Genomic DNA, 23,563 nt, shown 5'->3' on the forward strand with positions numbered 1-23,563 from the left:
TGTTGAGAAGGATCCAGGATGATATGGCATGATATATTAGGCCAGTCTGCTGTGAATGACGGATAGTGAGGGGCAAGTGTGCTATATACTTGTAATTCTTCCCTAAATCTTTTGCATAAGAATAACAATAATAGTAGAAATAGAATAGTATTGATGATAGACCAGAGAAAAGCAGTGATTGTGGAGAAAATGGGAGTGAAAACAAGGTTATACTGAGATATCAACAGGGGGGACAACTTTGCAGCTACAGCAGTAAATAGTACCATAGTCATGTTGTTGATACCCGACAACTGTATTGGTCCTTTCTCTCTTTACAGGGGACGTGAATATGCAATAAGACATTTATTTTTATTCTCAAATTTAACCATTATTTTTTTAAGTTTATTTATTTATTTAGAGAGAGAGAGAGTGCACAAGCAGGGAAGGGGCAGAGAGGGAGAGAGAAAAATCCCAAGCAAGCTCTGTACCATCAGCACAGAGCCAGATACAGGGATCGAACTCAAAAACCGTGAGATCACAACCTGAGCCAAAATCAAGAGTCGGGCTGCTTAACCGACTGAGCCACCCAGGTGCCCCAACCATTAATTTTTATTTAAAATATCTACGTTGATTACTGAGATAAGATTATTATATGAAAAAATGCACAAAATTGATGAAAAGTAGAATGCTTGTATTTTATGTAAATATTATTCTTAACTAAGAAGAAATCAAGAATAATATTAAATTCACTTAATATTTAATATTAAACTAATATTAAATTAACTCAATTTGAGTTCAGTAAGTGTGTAAGAGAATTAGAAGGGATGTGAGTTTCATGTTACAGATATGAGAAACCAAAGTACAAAGAGTGCTTTGCTCAGTCATCTGACAGAACTAGGCTCTATAACACAAATTTTTTAATATCTAAAGTACTCTTTTCATTACAAAATTAGTCTCAATCAGGATAATATTTTGCAAACTACAGAAGGGTGAATAATAATATAATAGTAGTAGAAATGAAAGCTACATTTATTGAGTGCTTACTATGTGGTAGGCATGGGACTGAATATTTTAAATTTTATTTTGTTAATCTTTACAATTTTATTGGCATAGTCCCAGTGTGTAACATAATGTCTAGCATATAACAAGTGTTTGTAAACACTTGTTAATGAATGAATGAATGAGTGAATGAATCCTTTAAAAAGCAAAATATATAAAGTAAATCTTTAATTCTGTTGTGCTAAATGACAAAGCTGTGATGTCCCAAGGCAGCATGAAAAATAAGTAAATACTGGGGTGCCTGGGTAGCTCAGTTGGCTAAGTGTCTGACTCTTGATTTCGGCTTAGTTCATAAATCTCACAGTCATGACATTGAGCCCTACGTCAGGCTCTGTGCTGACAGTGTGGAGTCAGCTTGGAATTCTCTCTCTCTCCCTCTCTCTCTGCGGCCCTGCTTGCTCTCTCTCAAAATAAATAAATAAACATTTAAAAAATTTAAAAAAAGAAAAAGAAGTAAATACATAGAGTATGAAAGGAAAGAAGTAAAGAATGGACATAAATGAATGAGCAAATGTGAAATTTTATAGGTCACAATGATAGCCAGCTGCAAGGAATTTGTAGATGTGCAGTTAAGGATAAATGAAAAGAAAACATTGAATACATTGAACAAAGATCCACATCGGGTAACTATCAGGTATGGAAATATGTTTTAAATAACTTTTAAAAGGTTTTATTTAGTTAAAATAAGTAGTAATAAAAGTTTTGCCTTGTGTTTTTATTTACAGATTTCCAATGGAAGGAAGAATTAAAACAAGAGAAATGAAAGTAAATTGGTAAAGATGATTGTTACATGTCTTAAAATACTGACTACTGTTTGTGATTCATATTTCTGAAAGTTTTTTTTTTTAGTTTTAAGCCTTTAAATTTGTTTTCTTTAATACAAAAAGAACATATTTACATAAAACAAGAATATATATCAGAATATAGATGTGAAATTAATGTCCAAAATCTCTTAGACTTCAGTTAAAATAGATAATTTGTGATTTTTTTTAAAATCAACAAACGTTTTTTTGAGAGTGTGTTCTGCTGAAGCAAAGTAAATGACAGAAAAGAAGCTAAGTTTTTCATCATCAGGAGCTTTCAGGTTGGCTGGAATGAGATTCATATATATAAAGATAACAGTATAGAAACACAAGTAATAAATGTGTATTGAATGTTAGTGGCATTCTGGGAGAGACAAAGAAGGGGACTTTTAGACATTGGAAAGAGAAAGTCAGCAATGACTTGTGACAATAATGATATGAGGTATAGAATCATCTAGTGTCACAGAGATTAAGGCAGAGAGGTATTTAAGAAGAGATAACTTCAATAAATGATATCAAAAACTATGAGATAATAGTTTGTAAAAGGAAATCATGAAATTTCTTTCCCTCAGCCTTATTCAGGCTCAACTAGGATGCATTCCCATACAAGACTTTGCTTTGACCCAAGATACCTCGAAGATTTTCAGAAATGGCTCACGAATTACAAGATGTATGTTACAGGATTAATGGATTTTTCAGTATTTTTTCCAGTAAACTAGTATACTAGATTTAACATCAGAAAATTTTTTTTAGGGTTGTCAGATTTTGTGGCTGTTCAAGAAAAGAAGTTTGCTGTACTGTTGAACAGTTTGATTTTAGCTAAATGTTTTAGATGTAAACTTTGGGAAAACTCTCTGCATGTATCAAAACAGCTGGAAAAAATTGGTAGGTACCAAATACAGGCAGGCAATTTGTCAATGTCTGCAGTTTATTTTATTTTTTGTTGTTAGGAAAATTATTCTGTGGTGTTTATAGACTTTGAGAAAAAATGTGTTTGTAGGCCTAAATAAGTACTGTACTTCTCTTGAAAATCTGATTTTTGTTTCCTCCTTGAAGGATTCTATTTGAAATCAATTGGGAAACCCAATAAAAGTGAATGCTCTTATTTTTAAATTTGTTCTCAAACCAAGAGTGAAATTTTGTTTTAGTGATTGGGTAACTCTGTGTTGCTCTCTCTTCCACTTTTATGATTATTTTGGTTTGATCTCAATGATAAGTTACAGAGCTGGCAATCCTGGCTATTCCTAATACATTACAGAAAATTATGCCATCTAATTATATCTTAACTTTTCCTCTTTTTTTTCAGTAACAGCACAATATTTGTACTTATCTTCATAGAGACTCTGCAGACAAAAGATTGTGCCTAATTATTTCCTATCTATTGAGATCTAACTTGGGTATGAACTGAAAAACTATGGAGTATGTCAGTTACAAAGATTAGGGTATAACTAAAGTCCTCTAGAGTTTTCCAGCTTGGTGCCTTTGACTTTGTGACCCTTACTCTTTCCTAGATACCTAGAACTCTAAGAAGAAGAGAGTTGTTATATTCCATGACTGACAGCTTTGTTAGCTTTATAATTTTACGTGCATCTTGGGGACATTAAAAAATTATATAATGGGTTATTAGGGCTTGTCTCATTATTCCTTAGAACAAAGTTCTCCAGCTATTTTGTGAGGAAGTCCTTTTTTATTTCCTTGAGGTTTGAAATTAGTGGGATGGCAGAGGACTAATTAGTCCTCTGGGGGGGAAATAGAAACTGGGGGGAAATAGGGATTGGCTGGTGAAAGTAAGGTCAAATTAGAGGAAACGTTCCTGACATTAAGGTTCACCTTTCTGTGGAGGTCCTGGCAAACCAAATGCTGCACTCATCTCACAAAGATGAGTTCTAAATTGAGAAGGAGGTTCCATACAACATTAGGAAATGGCAACTTATAGAAAATTTTGAAATTAGATTAAATGATTACTAATAAAATTACTAATGAAAAAGCCAGCCTGTCTGACTTTCTAGAATATTGTCAATCAGGGATCATTTGCATTCTTTCCCTTCCAAATTGTCAAACACTAATGTATTTTTCATACTTAGTACAGCTGAAGAGAAGGAAGCAAAAATCACCCAGCAAAACTCATATAATAGAAAAGTGAGGGAATCCAAACAAAAAAGCAAATCTAAGTTCTTATTGAGTATCAGGGGGAAAAAAATGAATGCATATTGATTTTCAACAATGTTTATAAAAAATTAAAATTCAGGAAAAGTTTTAAAGGAAAATGAACATGAAGGAATTATTAATACTAGGAGTTGTATCTTATGAATGAATAAGAGAAATTCCCAAGGATAGTTAAGGATCTGGAAAAAGAATAGTGTAATATTCCCACCAGTAATGTATGTGCCTTAGACAACATGGTAATATTTTGGAACTTTGTACTTCTGACAGTATCTCCTATTTGGGGGTTTGGTTAAATTCATTTATGAGTGTAAGAATTTTAAATTCCAGTTTCTTAAAGCATAAAGAAACAGGGAAGATACAAATATGGAAATGAACTTGATGTACTTGAAGAACAAAATTAAAACCAATGTGACTAGAGAGTTAGGAAGAGAATGGTAGGAAATTAATTAGAGGGATAGGTAGACTGTGGTCAAGTCAGATAGGTAAGGGATTTTGGCCATGGTAGGAAATTTTCACTTTATTCTAAATGTAATGAAATTTTAGACAGAAGAATAAAGTTATCTGATTTCAGTACAGAAACAGAGAACTCTTTCTAAGATACAAATGTTCAGATGGGGCAGCTGGGTGGCTCAGTCGGTTAAGCATCCCAACTTCGGCTCAGGTCATGATCTCACAGTTGGTGAGTTAGAACCCCACATCGGACTCTGCTGTCAGCATAGAGCCCACTTTGGATCCTCTGTCTCCCTCTGCTCCTTCCTCATTCTCTCTCTCCCTCTCTCCTTCCCTCTCTCTCTCTCAAAAATAAACATTAAAAAAATGCTCAGAGAACGATAGCTTTATGAAGCAATATTCCCATCCATGAATCATGTTTTTTTCAAACATGAGTATAACAATAGGAATCTCTTGGTACTTGGTCTGTGGATGACATATGATATAAATAAGGGTTGAGTCATCATGTGGACTAGAGTTCCTTTTCTATAAAATGAATACATGTTTTATTTTAGTTTGAAAAAATAAATACATACAATTGAATAAATGTCACAGCCCAGTTAATCTAACTGAAAACTTAAAAAAAAACCTTTAAAAATTAGTTCTTATTCTAGATCTTTTAAAATATTTTTTTTTACTATTGTTGAAAACTTAAGTATAGATTTAGTTTAAAATGGATTGTTTAAAAACTGCTATTTGACTAATTTTCCACAGGTATAACATTGTCAAATGCAATGGTAAATGCGGGTTTGACCTCCTTTAAAAAAATAGAAGAAACAGATGCAAGGGAGCTTGAACTGGTATTTAATATTCACTTATTACTAATGTTACGTGAATTTTATCTGAATTTTAAAGCCTACCTTTTATTTATTTTTATGTTATATTATTTTTTTAAATTTACATCCAAATTAGTTAGCATATAGTGCAACAATGATTTCAGGAGTAGATTCCTTAGTGCCTCTTACCCATTAGCCCATTCCCCCCCACACCCCCTCCAGTAACTCTCTGTTTGTTCTCCATATTTATGAGTCTCTTATGTTTTGTCCCCCTCCCTGTTTTATATTATTTTTGTTTCCCTTCTCTTATGTTCATCTGTTTTGTCTCTTGAAGTCCTCATATGAGTGAAGTCATATGATATTTGTCTTTCTCTGACTAATTTCACTTAGCATAATACCCTCCAGTTCCATCCACCTAGTTGCAAATGGCAAGATTTCATTCTTTTTGATTGCCAAGTAATACTCCATTGTATATATATACTACATCTTTATCCATTCATCCATCGATGGACATTTGGGCTCTTTCCATACTTTGGCTATTGTTGATAGTGCTGCTGTAAACATTGGGGTGCATGTGTCCCTTTGAAACAGCACACCTGTATTCCTTGGATAAATATCTAGTAGTGCAGTTACTGGGTCGTAGGGTAGTTCTATTTTTAGTTTTTTGAGGAAACTGCATACTGTTTTCCAGAGTGGCTGTACCAGCTTTCATTCCCATAAAGCCTACCTTTTATATCTTTATTTCTTCTAATCTTTTTTATCTTTATTTCTTCTAAAAAATACTTTCTTTCTTGTGGTCATAAGTTATTTAAAGTTTTGGATAATAAGCATTATTAAAACTATTGACTCTATATTTTACTAAAAGAACTTCTGGTGTTGTGGTGAGAATATAATGATATAAATGTTTTTAGATTTTAAATAGACACCCTCCTTTTGGAACGCAAATAAAAGAAACAGTGATGTATCTACCAAAATATGAACTTGAAGTGGAACAGGTAAATATTTTGGTTTTGTTTGTTTGTTTTTGTTGTTTTTTAGGTATTTTCATTGTCTTTTCAGGAATAAATCTACCTCTAGCTGACTTGGAACTGAATATGAGCAGTAAGGTTATTTTTAACACTTTTTATTCCTATCATTTTTTTTTTTTTAAGATTGCAAGATACAATGATACCATGGCAGAAATATTAGTGACCATTATATTAAGAAACTTTAAACAGCTACAAACTAAAAGAACAGCGCCAGATTCTCACTATGTTACCTTAATCATAGGTGATGCAGATAATCAACTGGTTTTCAAGCACAAAATTATGTAAGTGTATAATTTCTATTTGATTTTATTTTTAAGTGTATACTATTAAAATAAAAATTCTGAGAAAGTAATAAAATCACTGGCGGATCAATTAAATTACATTTTCCTTACACTGTAGTAGGGTTGTTTCTCCACTTGTCCTTTAAAGAAGTTATTAACTCTGGGTTCGTTGTTAGTACTCAAATGAATAAAGTGTGAAACCTATCACCATGGTTTGAAACAAGCGAATAAATGACCATTAGGGGTGGCTGTAGTCCATTGTTGCTGAACTTTCTTACTTTGTTGCTTTTCTCCATTCATGACTTTACTACTCTGATTATCTTTCTCCTACTCCTTTAAGATACATCTTCTATTTCCAAATTAAAATGTAACAACCTACTGTAGCTCCACTGTAGGATCCAGGCAACCGGATCAAATATGTAAAGGAGGTACCTTCATGCTAGTTGTCTAGCATGCCATTCTGTAATTCTTACATCAGCCTTGTTTCTAATACTGTTATTTTCTCCCAGGATGTCATAAGCAAACTCTAAGGATATCAGTTATAGCTATAGCTAATAGTTTTGAGCACTTAGTAGGTTCAGGTATTGAATTATTTAATCTTTGTATAGATAGGTGCTATCATTATCTACATTTAATAGAGAAGGAAATTGAGACTAAGAGTTTAATTAATTTGTCCAATGGCATATAGATAGTTTATAGCAAAGTCTAGATTTGAGCCTAAGCATTCTGAGTCCAGAGGCTGTGTTCCTAATTATATTGATTTACTTATAAGTTCAGGAATGGCATTGACTCTGAAATGGGAAACTCCTCATTGTTGCCAGAGTACTGGAGGATACCATCCTGAAATGTTCTATGCAAGATTCCTATAGGAATTACAGTGTCTGATAGGATATCCCTTTCACTGTTAACTACTCTCCTGCAACTAGCCATGGCACATTTGTAGAGAATATGTCATTATACAAATCTTTGTTCTCTGTGAAAATTAAATCTGATTATAGTCTTGACTATTTAAGGCTAAAATAAGTTCAGTCACAATATTGGTTGCTGGTTTGTGATGTTACTGGATATGAGCTATTTTATATTAATTTTAAAGATACTAAAGTTCTCACAAATTTATGTAACCTGTGTATAGCCATTTAAAAGTGGTAGTGATTTAGGGGCAAGCTCTTGTGTGGTTGACAGCAACTATGTGTTCAGGTGGGCCTGAAATGAGGCAATGCAGTTTGGAATCAGCTGTTTGGTCAATGGTTGTGGTATCTCCATTGACACCCCATTTCTCCCCTCAGAATTTGCAGCAAGTGATTTTCAGTATTGACTTTAGTTTACTATGAGATAGGACTTATCTAAGGGTCAATAATATTATTTCATTTAGTATTTGGATCACTATTTAAATGATAAATTACTTTTTCAGGGATTCTGTTTTGCTAAAAGCTGGAAATTGGACTAAAAAGATTGATGTGAGGAGAGCTTTTAAATCTGAAGATCTTAGCATAAATCTAATTAGTTCTGAATATGGTAAGTTCATTGAAGTAATGAACACATGAATGTAAAGCATGTGATAGCATTTAAAAATTATTTCTTTCATGCTGAAACAGAAAAACAATTTAAATGATATTGTGTAAAAATAATTCATTTAAATACTATGAATAATTTTAAGGGAAGTTGCATGTATTTAGAGATATAAAAGGTAGCGTGGACTAAGATAACAAAATTAAAATTTTATTTGTTCATTTATAGGTATTTTAATTTCCAAGATAAATTTTGAACTTGTAGGAACTTTGATTTTTATTTTTATGATGATAGATGTATAAATTTCATTATATTTTTAATGCCTTTTTTTAAACATTTTTACTTCCTGGACTTGTTGGCTCTTTCATTTCAAAAGGTATAGAAATGGGTGATGAGTATTAAGGAGGGCACTTGTTCTGATGAGCACTATGGGTCATATGTAAGTGTGTAAATTCTACACCTGAAACTAATATTACACTGTATGTTACCTAACTAGAATTTAAATACAAACTTGAAACCAACTCACCAACAAATAACAACAAATAGATGGTCTCATGGCTAGATTTATACAACTTAAATTAGCACTTGTATACTTTTTTCCTTTTTCCAGTTGGACTTGATATACAGCAGAAATTTACAGTCTTTTACTTAGGACCTAAGAGGTTTGGAAATCAAATAATTATACAAAAAAAATCAGAAACAGAGATTTCCCATTCTAAACATTCAAATAGATCTACTATAACAGGATCCAATAAAGGTAAATAGCTATATTTATTCTTGTTTTGCCTTAAAGCAAAGTTATGGCTAGGGAGGAGTATCAGTGTTACAGTTCTGTTCCATTCAGATGTGGATACTCTGGAATTAGATGTTTAAGCTTCATAATAATTGAGTTAATAATATATAGCAGGAATTCTTTCTTATAATTAATATTTGTCATATTGGAGTGATATTTGTAGCACAAATTATTTGGCTAGTTTTTTGATATACAGTGCCTCTTTTTTATACCCACTATATTGTTATAGCCATTGTTGGGGGAGAGCAAGTGATTTACAAAACTGTAGATTTGATGAGGTAAACCAGATGACAGTAAACTTAAAAATTTTTATTATGGGACATTTCAACTATGCACAAAAGTAAACAGACACGTATAATGAACCTTTATATGCTCATCACCCACCTTAAACAATGATCAACTCATGGCTTATATTGTCTATACCTCTCTTTAGTTTTCCCCTTCTATAGTTTGAAGAAAATCAGGTATCCTATCATATCCTCTGTAAATGTCTTAGTATATATTTGTAAATGGTAAGGATTTAAGAACAATTATCTCATAAGTGCAGCTTCATCATCTTAATACTATCTAGATATACCAGATTGGCTCCTGAATCCTTTTGGTCTGTCCCTAGTACTTTTGAGAGCTTCCTTAATGTGTGGGATGCTATGATATTCCAGGCTTATCATGTATATTTCTAGCCCCAAATCTGTAATAAGCCTTTTCTCCAAGGATCCTTGGTTTCTTTTAGTGATAAATACGTTTCCAAGATCACAGTCTGTGGGCTAGAGGAGCTCATTGCTATTATGTGATCTTTATCTCTTGGCTTTTTTTTTCATGCACAGAATTAGGAAATATGTGATTTTTGTTTGTGTTTAGAGATAAAATACATAAGTAACCCATGCTTAAATGTCTAAGTCAAATTCAGGGCTATAGGGTTTATCCTTAAATGCAATTATTAGTATATCCTTCTTGCCATGCTGAGAAATTTGCTTCTCAGTGACTCCAGAAATGATGGAATGTCACTCATTTTCTTTATTCCACATTATACACACAACAAATAGTCTCAGAATAACAAACCAAACTACCATTCTTAATATAATTGTTAAAAATAGCTTAAAATTTTTGTGGAGATATTTTTGTTCTTAGAATATAACTCACTAGGCATGTATAATCAAATTACTGTGTTTTAAGTTACTTGGAATAGATCTGTATGTGGCTGTGCCACTAACTGGATACATTTTGTTTTGATTTTATTTATTAAAAATTTTTTTTTAATGTTAATTTTTTTGAGAGAGGGAGAAAGTGTGCTCAAGCAGGTTAGGGGCAGAGAGAGGGGGACACAGGATCCAAAGCAGGCTCTGTGCTGACGGCAGTGAGCCTGATGTGGGGCTTGAACCCGGGAACTGTGAGATCATGACCTGAGCCGAAGTTGGATGCTTAACCAACTGAAGTCACTGAGGTGCCCTTGTTTTATTTTATATTTTATGTTTTTAGAATAACTTTTAGGAATTTTCTTTTATAGTAATGTAAAGCATTTACATGGTTCTATAGTTAAATCTATAAAGCAAAAACTGAATGTTGTTAACTGGAGGCATCCAGTTCACTGCTTTGGCACAGTAAGGGGAGCAATTAATAGGTACTGGGAATGTGAGAGCAATGGCTCCTACCAAAGTAACCTAAACAACTATGCTTTCTGAATAGTATTGGTAGTTATGATAAATAGTAACTGCAGAGAGGGGCACCTGGGTGGTTTAGTCGGTTAGGTTTCTGACTTCGGCTCCGGTCATGATCTCACAGTTCATGGGCTCCAGCCCCACACACTGGGCTCTGTGCTGACAGCTCAGAGCCTGGAGCCTGCTTCAGATTCTGTGTCTCCCTCTGTCTCTGCTCTTCTGCTGCTCACACTCTGTCTCTCTCTGTCTCTCAAAACTGAATAAATGTTAAAAAAAATTATTTAAAAAAAAGCAGAAGTGAATGAAATATAGAATGCAAATGTGCAGCAGAAAAATCAACAAAGCTAAGATTTGGTTCTTTGAAAAGAATAAATTTAAGAAGCCCTTATCAAGACTGATAAAGAAATAAATATGAATTAACAATATTAGGAATGAAAAGGGGGATACCATTACAGGCATCAAAAAGTTAAAGATATTATGAATAAATTTATACCAATAAGTCTGACATAATTTGGGTAAAAATGAATAAGTCCTTGTGAAGCAAAACTTACCCCTCACAGAAAAAATAGAAAATTTGAGTAGTCTGATACTTGTAATGAAATTTAAGCAATTGAAAATCTTTCAACAAAGAAATCCTAAGGGTCAGATGATTTCACTGGTAAATTTCTGCAAACATTTAGGAAAAAATATCAAACTTACCCAAACTTATTCAGAGAATAGAAAAGAAAGAATATTTTCTAATGTTTTAATTTTTTAAAGCAAGTCCAACATGGTCTTTATTTCAAAACCTGGCAAGGACATTAAAAAAAGGGGGGAAATTATTCACCAATCTTTCTCATGGATGTACATCCAAAAGTTCTTAACAAAATATTAGCAAGTTGAATCCAACCATATATTTTAAAAGCATAATATAGCACTATTAAGTATGGCTTATTCCATGTATGCAAGAGTATCTTAGCATTCAAAGATGGATCAGTGTATTTCACTACATTAACTGGCAAAAAACAAAACAGAACAAAACAAAAAACCCCCAACCAACCATGTGGTCTTGACAGAGATCAGAAAAGTTTGACAAAAATTCAGTGCTCATTTTTATTAAAAAATATATACATGTAACAAATGTCATACACAGTAGTGAAATAGTTTAAAATGTTTCCTATTTAGATGGAGAATGATACAAGAGTGTTCTCTATTACAATTTCCATTTAACATTGTGCTAGAAGTTCTGCTCAGTACAGTTATATAATAAAAAAATAAAAATGGCAAGGATTGGGAAGAAATAAATAAGCTGTCATTACTTGAAAGCAACATGATTATGTATCTAGAAAATCCAAAAGACTAGAGACACACTGTTAGAATTAACATGGAAGTTTAGAAATACACTGGATACAGAGTCAATATTTAAAAAACCTGTGCAATAGCATTAAAAAGAATAAATTATTTAAGAATACATTTAATAAAATTAAGATATGAACAGAAACTACAAAACACCATTGAGAGAAGTTAAAAAAGACCTAAATATATGGAAAGATATCCCATGTTCATGGATTGGAAGTCTTAATATTGTTAAGATGGCAACATTTTCCAAATTCACAGATTCAGTGCCATCTCTGTCAAAATCCCAGCTGTGCTTTTGGAAGAAATTCATAAGCTGGTTTTAAAATTCATATGGGAATGTAAGGGTCCAAATTAGCCAATCAGTCTTGAAAAAAAAAAAGAGAACTCATAATTCCTGGTTTCAAAGTTTATGTGTTTTGAGAGAGAAAGCAAGAGAGCACAACCACAGAATGGGCAGAGAGAGAGGGAGAGAGAGAATCCCAACCAGGCTCCACACTGTCGGGACAGAGCCCAACATGGGCTTGAACCCATGAACCATGAGATCATAATGAGCTGAAATTGAGAGTCAGATGCTTAACAGACTAAGCCACCCACACACATTCTTTGTTTTTTAAAGTTTATTTATTTTGAGAGAGAAAGCGAGGGAGCAAAAGCAGCAGAGGGGCAGAGAAAGAGGAAGAGAGAGAATCGCAAGCAGGCTCCACACTGTCAGCACAGAGCCCACATAATTCCTGATTTCAAAACTTATTACAAAGCTATGGTAATCAAGACAATGTGGGACTGGCATAATAATGGACACAGATCAATGAAATATAATTAAGAGTACAGAAATAAACCCATACATCGGTGGTCAACTGATTTTGGACAAAGATGTCAAACCATTCAAGGGGGAAAGAATAGGCTTTCAACAAATAGGGCTAGGCAACTTGATATTCAATTGCATTAATTATATCATAATTACTTTATATCATTTACAGTATTACTTCATACCATAAATACTTCATACCATATATAAAAGTTAACTCAAAATGGGTGAAAAACCTGAAAGTAAGAGTTAAAATTGTGAAACTCATAGAAGAAAACATAGGTTTGTATCTTCATGACCTTGGATTAGGCAGTGGTTTCTTAGATATGATACATGAAGCTCAAGCCACTAAAAAGATGAATTGGACTTTATCAAGATTAAAAACATTTTTGCTTCAAATAATACTATCAAAAAAGTGGAAAGCCAATCTAAAGAATGGGAGAAAAATATTTGCAAATTATATCTGATTGCAAATTATGTATAGACTAGTATCTACTATATATACAGAAGTCTTATAACTCAACAATAAAAAAGCAAATAGCCAAATTCAAACAGGTCAAAAGATGTGAATAGGTATTTGTGCAAGGAAGAGCTACAAATGGCTAACACACACATGAAAAATTGCTCAACATCATTAGTCAATATGGAAATGCAAATCACAACCACAGTGTGATACTACTTCCCACCTACTTTAGTCAAAAAGGTGGACAATTAAAAAAAAAAAAAAAAGGCAGACAAAAATAAGTGTTGATGAGGATGTGGAGATATTGAAACCCTCATAACACTGTGAGTGGGAATGTAAACTTGTGCAGCTGCTTTGGAAGACAGTTTGCCAGTTCCTCCAGAAGTTAAACATAGAATTACCATGTGACCCAGCAATTCCTTTTCTGGGTTTATAATTCCGAAAGAATTGAGAACATAGAAAAACTAGTACATGAATGTTATAGCAACATTATTCATAATAGCCAAAAAGTAGAAACAACTGAATGTTCATCAACTGATGAATGGATAAGTAAACTGTATTAGAACTATATAAGGGGATATTCAGCCATAAAAAAGAATAAACTGATGCAAGGATGAATGCTAAAACACTATGCCAATGAGAGAAGCCATTCAAAAAATATCAGATAGTGTTAGATTCCATTTATATGAAAAGTCTAGAATAAATAAATCTATAAAGATAGGAAGCAGATTAGTAGTTGCAGAGGGTGGGGTAGGAAGAAATAAGGAGTAACTACTAATAGGTATGTGATTTTTTTTAAAGTGATAATGTTCTGAACTTAGATACTGATAATGGTATACAACCTTGGGAATATACTAAAAACCTACTGGATTGTACACCTTAAAAGGGTGGATTTATAGTATGAATTATATTTCAACTAAAAAATTTGAAAAATTATTACCATATACCAGCAAACAAAAAAGAGATAGAAATCATAATTTTAAAAATACCATTTATAGCGTCAGAAATCAGTTTAAGAAAGACAATTTAGAATTAGAGCTGCACAAAGATAGTATAAACTCAGAGCTGTCAGTTGGCCATCCTTTACCACATGCAGGATCACAGACAGCTGGACTATGGAAGAGAAGACTAAAGTAGAGATACAGAGAGGTGCAAAGGTAAAAATGCCAGAGCTGGGTTTCTGATGACTTTCAGTTTCTTGGTTTCAGTCCCTTCTGATGCCTAGCTGAATTGCTGCTTTGGATTCTGTGACGTTTCTATGTTCATGTAACACATTTCCCCCACTCACCAGCTGTTTTTATTTAAAATAGCTTGAATTGTTTGTTACTTACAATGTAGTGAGAAGTTGGAATGTTTACTATACTTCCTGCTAGCTTGAGCCTTTTTAAAAATTTTTTTTTATTTATTTTTGAGAGAGAGAGACAGGTCATGAGCGGGGGAGGAGCAGAGAGAGAAGGAGACACAGAATCCAAAGCAGGCTCCAGGCTCTGAACTGTCAACATAGAGCCAACTTGGGGCTCAGACTCACAAACTGTGAGATCATGACCTGACCTGAAGTCGGATGCTTAACCGACTGAGCCACCCAGGTGCCCCAAGCATGAGCCTTTTATGAGGGCAAAAGTTCCCCACATATTTAGAACAATCCTGTGGAAAACAGATAAAAGATGCTTCCTATCATACAAATAATGTTTTATTACACACACTCACTTACACATGCACCCTTCACATACACATACACATAACCATCCCAAATCTTATGAACATTCCAATTATAGTAAACCCTTGATTTGTGCACATAATTCTTTCTGGAAACATGCTTGTAATCCCAAGCACTTGTATATCAAAGCAAATTTCCCCATAAGAAATAATGGAAACTCAGATGATTCATCCCACCACCCAAAAATAGTCATATAAAAATGATTACAATGCTATAATATAATACAAAATAATAAAGAAAATACAAAATATAAAGAAAAATAAACAACCTGCACTTAACCTCTGAAAACCTTCATGGCTGGTGTGAGGGAGGAGAGAGAGGAAGGTTTTTGTGTAGGATGACTTTCACTGTCACTAATGAAATCATTGCTGTCTATTGGCTCAATGGAATCTTTTCCTTTCCCTCAATTTTAACAAGGAACCTATCCAATGACACTTACTTTTGCCTCCTTCTGAGGAGGAAATGTGACATTGTGTTGTCGTTAAACAGATTCATTGCTCGCACTGATACAACCTTAGGGGGTGCTTTTCTGTAAAATTTTGTACTGCTTACCACATTTTACACATCTCTCTAGTCTCATTTTAAGTGAGGGATTCTCTGCCTTTTTCTCCTCCCTCTTTGCAGATGAGATGCACATGTAGACCCTCTTATAAAATCTTGGAATTTCAGCCACTTGCATACCTCATTTGTACTTCTCGATGATTTCCTACAACTGTAATCATCTCCTTCTCACTGCCTTTCTTTTCAACCTTTATCTGCATGGGGGCCATTGTATATGCTCACACAGATGTTGACTACAGTACAGTATTAACAAACTTGTCATATAGTGTACTTAATGTAATTGGCATTAAGGCAGCAGATGAAAGGGTCTATGTTTGCAGGCAGCCTGACCTAGAATGAAGCAAAGCATTCCCAGGCTTATTCTTTTATGGAAAAGCAAAGGACTGTCCATAGGTGCTTTGACAAAAAAATACACTGGTGCCTGTGTGGGCATCTTCCAACATTCTGAAAAATCACTGATTCCTGCCAAACAGTGCACCTGAGACTGAGCATCTGAGCATGGGAGATGATCACCCACAATCCCGCAGAGAGAGAAAGAGAGAACCATTGGCTCAGTTGTGATCATGCGACATTCAGTGTCACGTACTACTCATATTGCAAGACATTGCTCATTTATCAAGTTAAAATTTATTAGAAATCTTTGCTCGTCTTGTGGAACACTCGCAGAACAAGTTACAGTCAAAGGTTCTACTGCATATAAAAATAGAAGTATGCACCTTAATTTACATAATATAGTTAAAAATTATTTTCCTGCTTCCTGTAAGTCTTTGAAAGCATTCTTTTCTTTTTTTTTTTAAGATAAAGTGGGTATTTATTTGTACTTAAACCTATAAACCACCAGCCAGACTGGCCCTATTATCATGATACATTAAAATATAAAACAGCTTTCTACAAATACTGGTTATAATGAACAGGTTAGGAGTTGGGGCAGAGAAAATCAGTGACACACATTATAACTTAACCCTCCACCATTAACAACTGAGGTTGTTAACAAGCCTCACAATCTCAGAAAATACAAATAATCCTTCATCACATGTCTCTGTATTTTTACTTTCTATTCTTGAGGTTAAATTCTGGAGCCTAAAGATATCCAAATTAGTATTATATCTAGTTATCTATAGCCAGAAACATCTTTTAGCATGTTGTCCATAGCAGCCAAAGCTATGGAATCCTCTTTGATTAGACTCCAACCGTACTCCCTTGATTGACAGAATAAGCATAACGAAAAACAATATCAAGGCAGAGATACTGGACCCTAAAAGACAAATCCTAGGAGAAGTAATATAGCCACCACCCAAATGGAGATTGGCTAATATACTCATCCTCTCGCATCTTCAGGCTGTAGGTTCAGAGGTATTTGGGAATAAATCTATTATTTGCTGAACATTAAAATACTTAGTGGTTTGCTGTATTACACTATGGCTTTCCTGAGCAGTTTCTAAGATGGACTACAAATTGCTGACAGAATTTTGCTAGAACTGGATCTGGGGCTGCAAGGATTCCTCTCCACAGTCATGCAGCTGGTTGTTCCAGGCCTGGTCATTCCAGGCTTGGGGGCACCATGCCTGACTGTTTCAGGAATGGTTGCTCCACGACTGGCCGTTCCAGGTCTGGTTGCTCCATATTGGAAGGTTTCCAGAAGTGTTCATCAGGTATCCCTGGTGATAGGAATAGAAGCCTGGGTATTCTGGAGTTGCAGAGCTGTTCTGAATCACACTGTTATTATTATCTGGACAGTTGTTTTTCTGCCACCTCTTACATTTCATTCTCTGGTTCTGGAACCAGATCTTAACCTGCTTATAGCTAAGGTTCACAATGTTGGAAAGTTCTTGCATCTGCTGGAGATTGAGATATTTCTGTCTCTGAAATCTATCATTGAGTACATATAGCTGGGTCTGAGAGAAGATGGTTCTTATCTTCTGTTTCTTGCCCTGACCTGGATCTTCCTTCTTCACCGTGATCTCTGCAAAAGTGGGTAGCACTTTTATTCTGGGACTGGTGGAAGAACCTGGGTTGTCCTGAATAAGCAGATCCATGGAGGAAGGAAGAAGGGAGACAGTCTCCGGGGGAGGGGGTGAGGGAGGGTCTCAGCAGATGACATTTGCAAGGATGCATAATTTTCTTCAGGCCCATAAATCTCAGGCATTGGAGAAGACTCCCTAGAATTGGGGGCTTCAGGGCAAGGCAGGCATTGGGGCTGAACTGGATCCACGCTCATATTGCTGAGCTGAGGGTAGAGAAGAAAAAAAAGAGGGAGATACAGGCTTATGTATCTAAATGGAAGAACTTAAAGAAATCTGAAGATCTCCAGATATGAGAGTATCAGGAAAGACAGGATGAAGTGGCATCACCACTGAAGTAGCCAAGCGCCACCCAACCCAATTTAGCAAAAAACCCAAAAGCATTCTTTTAGCAGTAGTTTCTCATATATAGTTACAGTCCAATAGATAACTCTTTTGTTAAAGGAAAAATAATTTTGCTATTTTTAAGATATAGCAATGTGAAAAATACACTTTTTGGTTTTAAAAAGTTTTAAATATTTTCAGGTCAATTCTTTTTTTTAAATGCTTATTTAGAGAGAGTGTGTGTGTGCATGCAAGCATGCACTTGTGTGGGAGTGGGAGAGGGGTAATGGGAGAGGGAGAGAGAGAGAACCCCAAGCAGGCTCCAGACCCATTGCAGAGCAGAACCCAACTCAGGGCTCAATCTCACAACCAGGAGATCTTGACCTGATCACAATCCACAGTTGGATGCTTAAGCGACTAAGCCACCTAGGCGCCCCAGGTCAGTTCTTAATATACGAGGTTTAAGCATTTAAACTTCTTCTTCTTTAAATAGATTCATAATAAGAAGTATGGACTTTGTTTAATTTGAAGAAAATTGATTTGACACTAATAAATTTATTTGCATTTACTATGCCATTCTGAGTTGAAAATTTAATATATTTGAAAAATGCAAGGATAAAACAAATGCCTGAGCACTGAAAGTATGCAGATTTAAATGCTAGTCAAAATGCATTTAGTTGTTCTTTATACCTTTTGGTGTATAAATACATTAAATTGCAAAACCAAGGACTCCAATTCATAGTGTTAACCTTTTCCTGATAAATAACAAGATGATAGTATAAGATTTGACAAAAAATTAAGAGGAGATGTTCTCATTTAAAAAGTGAAGTCATAAAGTACATAAATCTGCTTAGCATAAATCAGAAACTGCAAAAGTCAAAGTAATATTCTTTTAGAAATACTAACTTCAGTAGCTTAGGCACAGACCACTTATTAAATTTATAATTAGGATGTGAAGCTAAGTGCATCAGGGATTATGTGCCTACTATTATCAGTTTTCCTTAAGATTTTTTTTTCAAGCAACTAACCCTTGCCCCACCAACCCTTATTGATCTCTTAAAGTCATTTTATTTTATTTTTTAACTTTTTAAAAAACTTTTATTTATTATTCAGAGACAGAGCATGAGCATGGAAGGGGCAGAGAGAGAGGGAGACACAGAGTCGGAAGCAGGCTCCAGGCTCTGAACTATCAGCACAGAGCCCAACGCAGGGCTCAAACCCATGAACTGTGAGATCATGACCTGAGCCCAAGTTGGATGCTTAACCGACAGCCACCCAGGCGCCCTGTCTTAAAGTCATTTTAAATATTTTCCTTAAATACTGTTCTAGTTGACATTAATAAATTTATGTTTTAAATAAATTTATTTTACTTTAAATACTTAGAATTAGAGGTTTAAAAACATGTAAATTCATATGTGACAAATCTGTGAAAATGTATGTATTTCAGATTATTATAGTGATGGAGTTATGGGTCTCTTTAAATTATACCTGAGTACAGCATAGGTCAGTTTTCTTTGAGAACCTAATTAATTTTTCCAATTATCAATCTCTGTAAGCTTAAGTTTATATTTGCTAACAAGACAAATTCAGACAATTCTCAGGATATGGGAGGTGGGGTGGGGATGGGGGAGCACTTACAGTTTCTAAGTACCATTTCTAACAGAAATAAAGTTTTTCTCCCTTAGATAATTAACATCCATGTGCTAATATTCTATAAAGAAATTTGTATACAGTCCTTATTCCTGACAAGATTTGCCAACTCTGCCTTGAATTTTTTGGGATTCTCCAGAATCTCTAAAATTCAGCTCCCAAATGGTGGTTTTTAACCACTGGGAGTAAATATGTGTAGTCATTTTGCACCATCTTGTGGTGACATTTAGAAATACATCTATTAGGAGTCCTTGGATTAAGAGGCGAAAGCAGTTCCTTATCCCTTATTGCAAAACAACAAGCTATAAGGCACTTCCTCTTACTTTTCCCATCTCCAGCTCCTTCTATTCCTAAAAAAAAATTTTTGTTAACATTTATTCATCTTTGAGAGAGACAGAGCGTGAGCAAGGGAGGGGCAGAGAGAGGGAGACACAATCAGAAGCAGGCTCCAGGCTCTGAGCTGTCAGCACAGAGCCCCGATGTGGGGCTTGAACTCATGAACTATGAGATCATGACCTGAGCTGAAGTCGGACGCTCAACTGACTGAGCCACCCAGGTGCCCCTTCTTCTGTTTCTTTACTAAATAAATTAAATGCATTATTTGGGGAAGAACTAAGGTAGCTAGTATAACTAGGGAGGCAGATTGGTTGAGAGATAAGGCTCTGGAATTAAACTACCTTAGTTAGAATCTCAGATTTGATATTTATTATCTGGGTAGTCTTGAACATATTACTTAATCTATGTATGAACTACTTTTCTCATCTGTGAAATGGAGATATAATAGGACTGCCTTAAAGGCAGATAACTAAAGATGAGACATTTGAGGAAAATCTGGAGTATATGAAAGAAAGCCCAAAATAAGTAAACCAAAAATGGATAAAAGAACAGGATAATTCAGGAATGTAATAAAACATCATATGAACAAATTAGTAACATCAGAGAAATTAAAGATTTAATTGCAAACATGAAACAGAATAGGATGCCATGGGGAGGGAGGGAGAACAATTAGAAAATAACAGTGAACACAGGGAAGTAAACCAGAAGATAAAGTCAGTATGATCTAAATGAAAGCAAAAAGATGAGACAGAAAGTGTAGGAGATAAAGGGAAATATAAGAGTCTGATAGCTGACTAATAACTGTTCCAGAAAGAATGAACAAATCAGAAATAATTTATGAAAATTTCCTACACTTGGAGATATAAATCTGCAGATCAAAAAGGCTTACTCAGTGCTAGTTAGGATAAATGAAAGAATATCTACGAAGGGGGAATAATTGCAACATTTTAGAACATCATGGATAAATCATAAATACTTCCAGGGAACAAAAATTGAAATTTTATTAATCTTTATCAGCAGCACTGGATGGTAGAAAATTTAATAGACTTAAAAATCCAGGGGGAAATGATTTTCAACCCTGTGTTCTATACCCAGCCAAACTAGTAAGTGTGAATCCTTAATACATTCAAGGATTTGGAATGTTTAACTCATAAACATCTTTTCCAAAGCAGTTGCTTGACGATGAGCACAAGCAGTTAACCAAGCAGTTAACCAAGAAAGAAAAAGTCAAAGAGGGGTGCCTGGGTAGCTCAGTCAGTTAAGCGTCCAACTCTTGATCTCGGCCCAGGTCATGATCTCATGTCTTGTGGGTTCGAGCCCTGCATCGGGCTCTGCCCTGATGGCATGGACCTTGCTTGAGATTCTCTCTCTCCTTCTCTCTGCCCCTCACCTGCTTTTGCTCTCTCTCTCTCTCTCTCTCTCTCTCTCTCTCAAAATAAACTTAAAAAAAAGTTAAAGAGTCCAAGAATATTGGATTCAGTCAAGAAGCTAAATGAAAGGAAGTTCCTGGATGACAACTATAGGACAGGCCTAGATTGCATTAGGAGGAAGATATAAGGCTCAAGGAAGGAGGTATCTATGAGGGGGAGAATAAATGGCTGGTGTTTCCATGTATTTGTCTTTGTCTTTAAAATATCAAATACACTTAAAAAAAAAAACTTTAGCTATTGCTAGACTAAAAGAAAGGCAGTAAAACTTGAGAGAAAACAATGTGCTGCTTAAGAAAGAAAAGCATTTCACTTGGTATTAAAAATATTTAATTAAAATATTTTTTAAAAATTAAATTAAAATATTAAAAATATTTTTACTGTATTAAAAATATTTTTACTTTCTGTATAGCTCTTAAATCAGTCCATTCTGACTCTACTACTACCACCACTCTAGATTGAGTTACCATTATTTTTTTTTCCTTTTGCCTAGACTCCTATGGTAGCCTTTTTTCAAAATGCAGATTCAATTGTGTCCCTTCCTAGGTTGAAGCTTTGTAGTAACTCCCCATAGGTCTTAGAATAAAAGATCCAAATCATTAACATCCCTACAAGGTTCCATACTGGGACGTGTTCGGTCAGTTCCTAAGCAGCAGTAGGGTGGCAGCCGCTAGGTAATCTCACCCCACCTCCATAGAATTGCCTGGTAAGGACATAAGAAACCTAAATGGATCTAGGTAGTGTATTATTTACATAGACATCAAAACAAGATCATAATGTTCTCAAGTGCTTACATTCCTAACCCCACAGGATAACACTGAACTGGAAGGACCAGATGACAGAAATGGTGGTTTGCTTTATTTTTGAGACATCAACCATAGGCTGCACCTGTACCTTGCAAGACGCAAGGTTGAAAGTCCAGTGCCTTAGTGGAACCAGAGGTGGACGGGAAACTGCTTCATGGCAGTCTCATGAAGATATGGAGCCTCTTGGAAGCTAAGGAGGCAGATGAGAAATGGTTTTTAACACCTCCTTACAAGACTGCCTATCTAGAAATATCCCAAAGAGGATCAGAAGGCATTCTGAAAATGATTGAGTCTTACCTATGTGGCCTATGTGGAGACCTGGAATTGCCAGGGTACCATGGTAGAACCATTCTCCTACAAATATAGCCTGACCTTTCTCCACTAATCTCATTTTGTGTACTCTCTCTTAGATGCTAAGCATCAGCCACACTGACCTTTCAATTTCTATGATATGCCATGCTTTCCCTTGTCATAGGGCTTTTGTATATGCCATCCTCTCTGCCTGAAGTACTCTTTCTCCTACCTCTGCCTTCTTAACTCCCATTCTTTTTTTTAAACCTCAATGCAGTTGTTGCTTCTTAGGAAAGCCTTCCAAGACATCCCCTAACCAGAACAGTGCCTCCTGTCATCATATAGCATTGTGTCCCTCTCCTTCATAGCACTCTGAACAATTTTAATTTTATAGTTACTTGTATAATCTTTAAGTAATGATAGTAAAGATAGTACATACTCTAATACATTAGTTTATCACTTAATTTAAAAATGCTTTCAGAGGTGCCTGGGTGGCTCAGTCAGTTAAGTGGCTGACTTCAGCTCAGGTCATTATTTCATGGTTCATGAGTTCGAGCCCCACATTGGGCTCTATGCTGACAGCCCAGAGCTTGGAGTCTGCTTCTGATTGTGTTTGTCTCTCTCTGCTTCTTCCCAACTCACGCTTGCGCTCTCTCTCAAAAAAATGAATAAACGTTTAAGGGGCGCCTGGGTGGCTCGGTCGGTTGAGGGTCTGACTTTGGCTCAGGTCATGAACTCGCAGTTTGTGAGTTCAAGCCCTGCGTCGGGCTCTGTGCTGACAGCTCAGAGCCTGGAGCCTGCTTCCTCTCTCTCTGCCCCTCCCCCACTCATGCTGTGTGTGTGTGTCTCTCTCTCTCTCTCTCTCTATCAAAAATAAACAAACATTAAAAAAATTTTTTTAATGAATAAACGTTTAAAAACTTAATATGCTTTCATATACTTAATTTCATTTTATCTTTTTATCTCTGAGATGAACAAAACAGGTATTATTTTTAATCTGTTTTTTACAGATAAGAGCCTATATTAAGACTCATGTTTTCTATTTATTTATTTATTTATTTGTATATTTATTTATTTAAAAGTAGGCCACACCCAACATGAGGCTTGAACTAATGACCCTGAGATTGTAAGTTGCATGCTCTACTGACTGAACTTGTCACACACCCCCCAAACTCATGTTTTCTTACTTTAGTTTAGGGTACCCTGTACTTCACCACTGTGTTTTTTGTGTAAATACATTTCATGTAAGGCAGCATGCTGTGAGCCAGAGGGACAAAGAAAATGCT

General features: G+C 35.0%; 1 protein-coding gene and 1 pseudogene across 1 annotated transcript in view; one reads left to right on the forward strand and one right to left on the reverse strand.

The window, feature by feature from the left end:
- The window catches only part of HFM1 (helicase for meiosis 1), a 97,544-nt gene that overhangs the window by 41,266 nt on the left and 32,715 nt on the right, over positions 1-23,563 (forward strand). The window contains exons 21-29 of the mRNA XM_049616799.1: positions 1,566-1,672; positions 1,764-1,811; positions 2,414-2,511; positions 2,595-2,726; positions 5,211-5,296; positions 6,184-6,267; positions 6,424-6,581; positions 7,993-8,096; positions 8,701-8,847. Of these exons, the coding sequence (XP_049472756.1) occupies positions 1,566-1,672; positions 1,764-1,811; positions 2,414-2,511; positions 2,595-2,726; positions 5,211-5,296; positions 6,184-6,267; positions 6,424-6,581; positions 7,993-8,096; positions 8,701-8,847 (964 nt within the window). The remainder of the gene's footprint in view (positions 1-1,565; positions 1,673-1,763; positions 1,812-2,413; positions 2,512-2,594; positions 2,727-5,210; positions 5,297-6,183; positions 6,268-6,423; positions 6,582-7,992; positions 8,097-8,700; positions 8,848-23,563) is intronic.
- LOC125912408 (homeobox protein NANOG-like) lies at positions 16,757-17,640 on the reverse strand (annotated as a pseudogene).

The sequence above is a fragment of the Panthera uncia genome (assembly GCF_023721935.1).
Source record: "Panthera uncia isolate 11264 chromosome C1 unlocalized genomic scaffold, Puncia_PCG_1.0 HiC_scaffold_4, whole genome shotgun sequence".
NCBI lineage: Eukaryota > Metazoa > Chordata > Mammalia > Carnivora > Felidae > Panthera > Panthera uncia.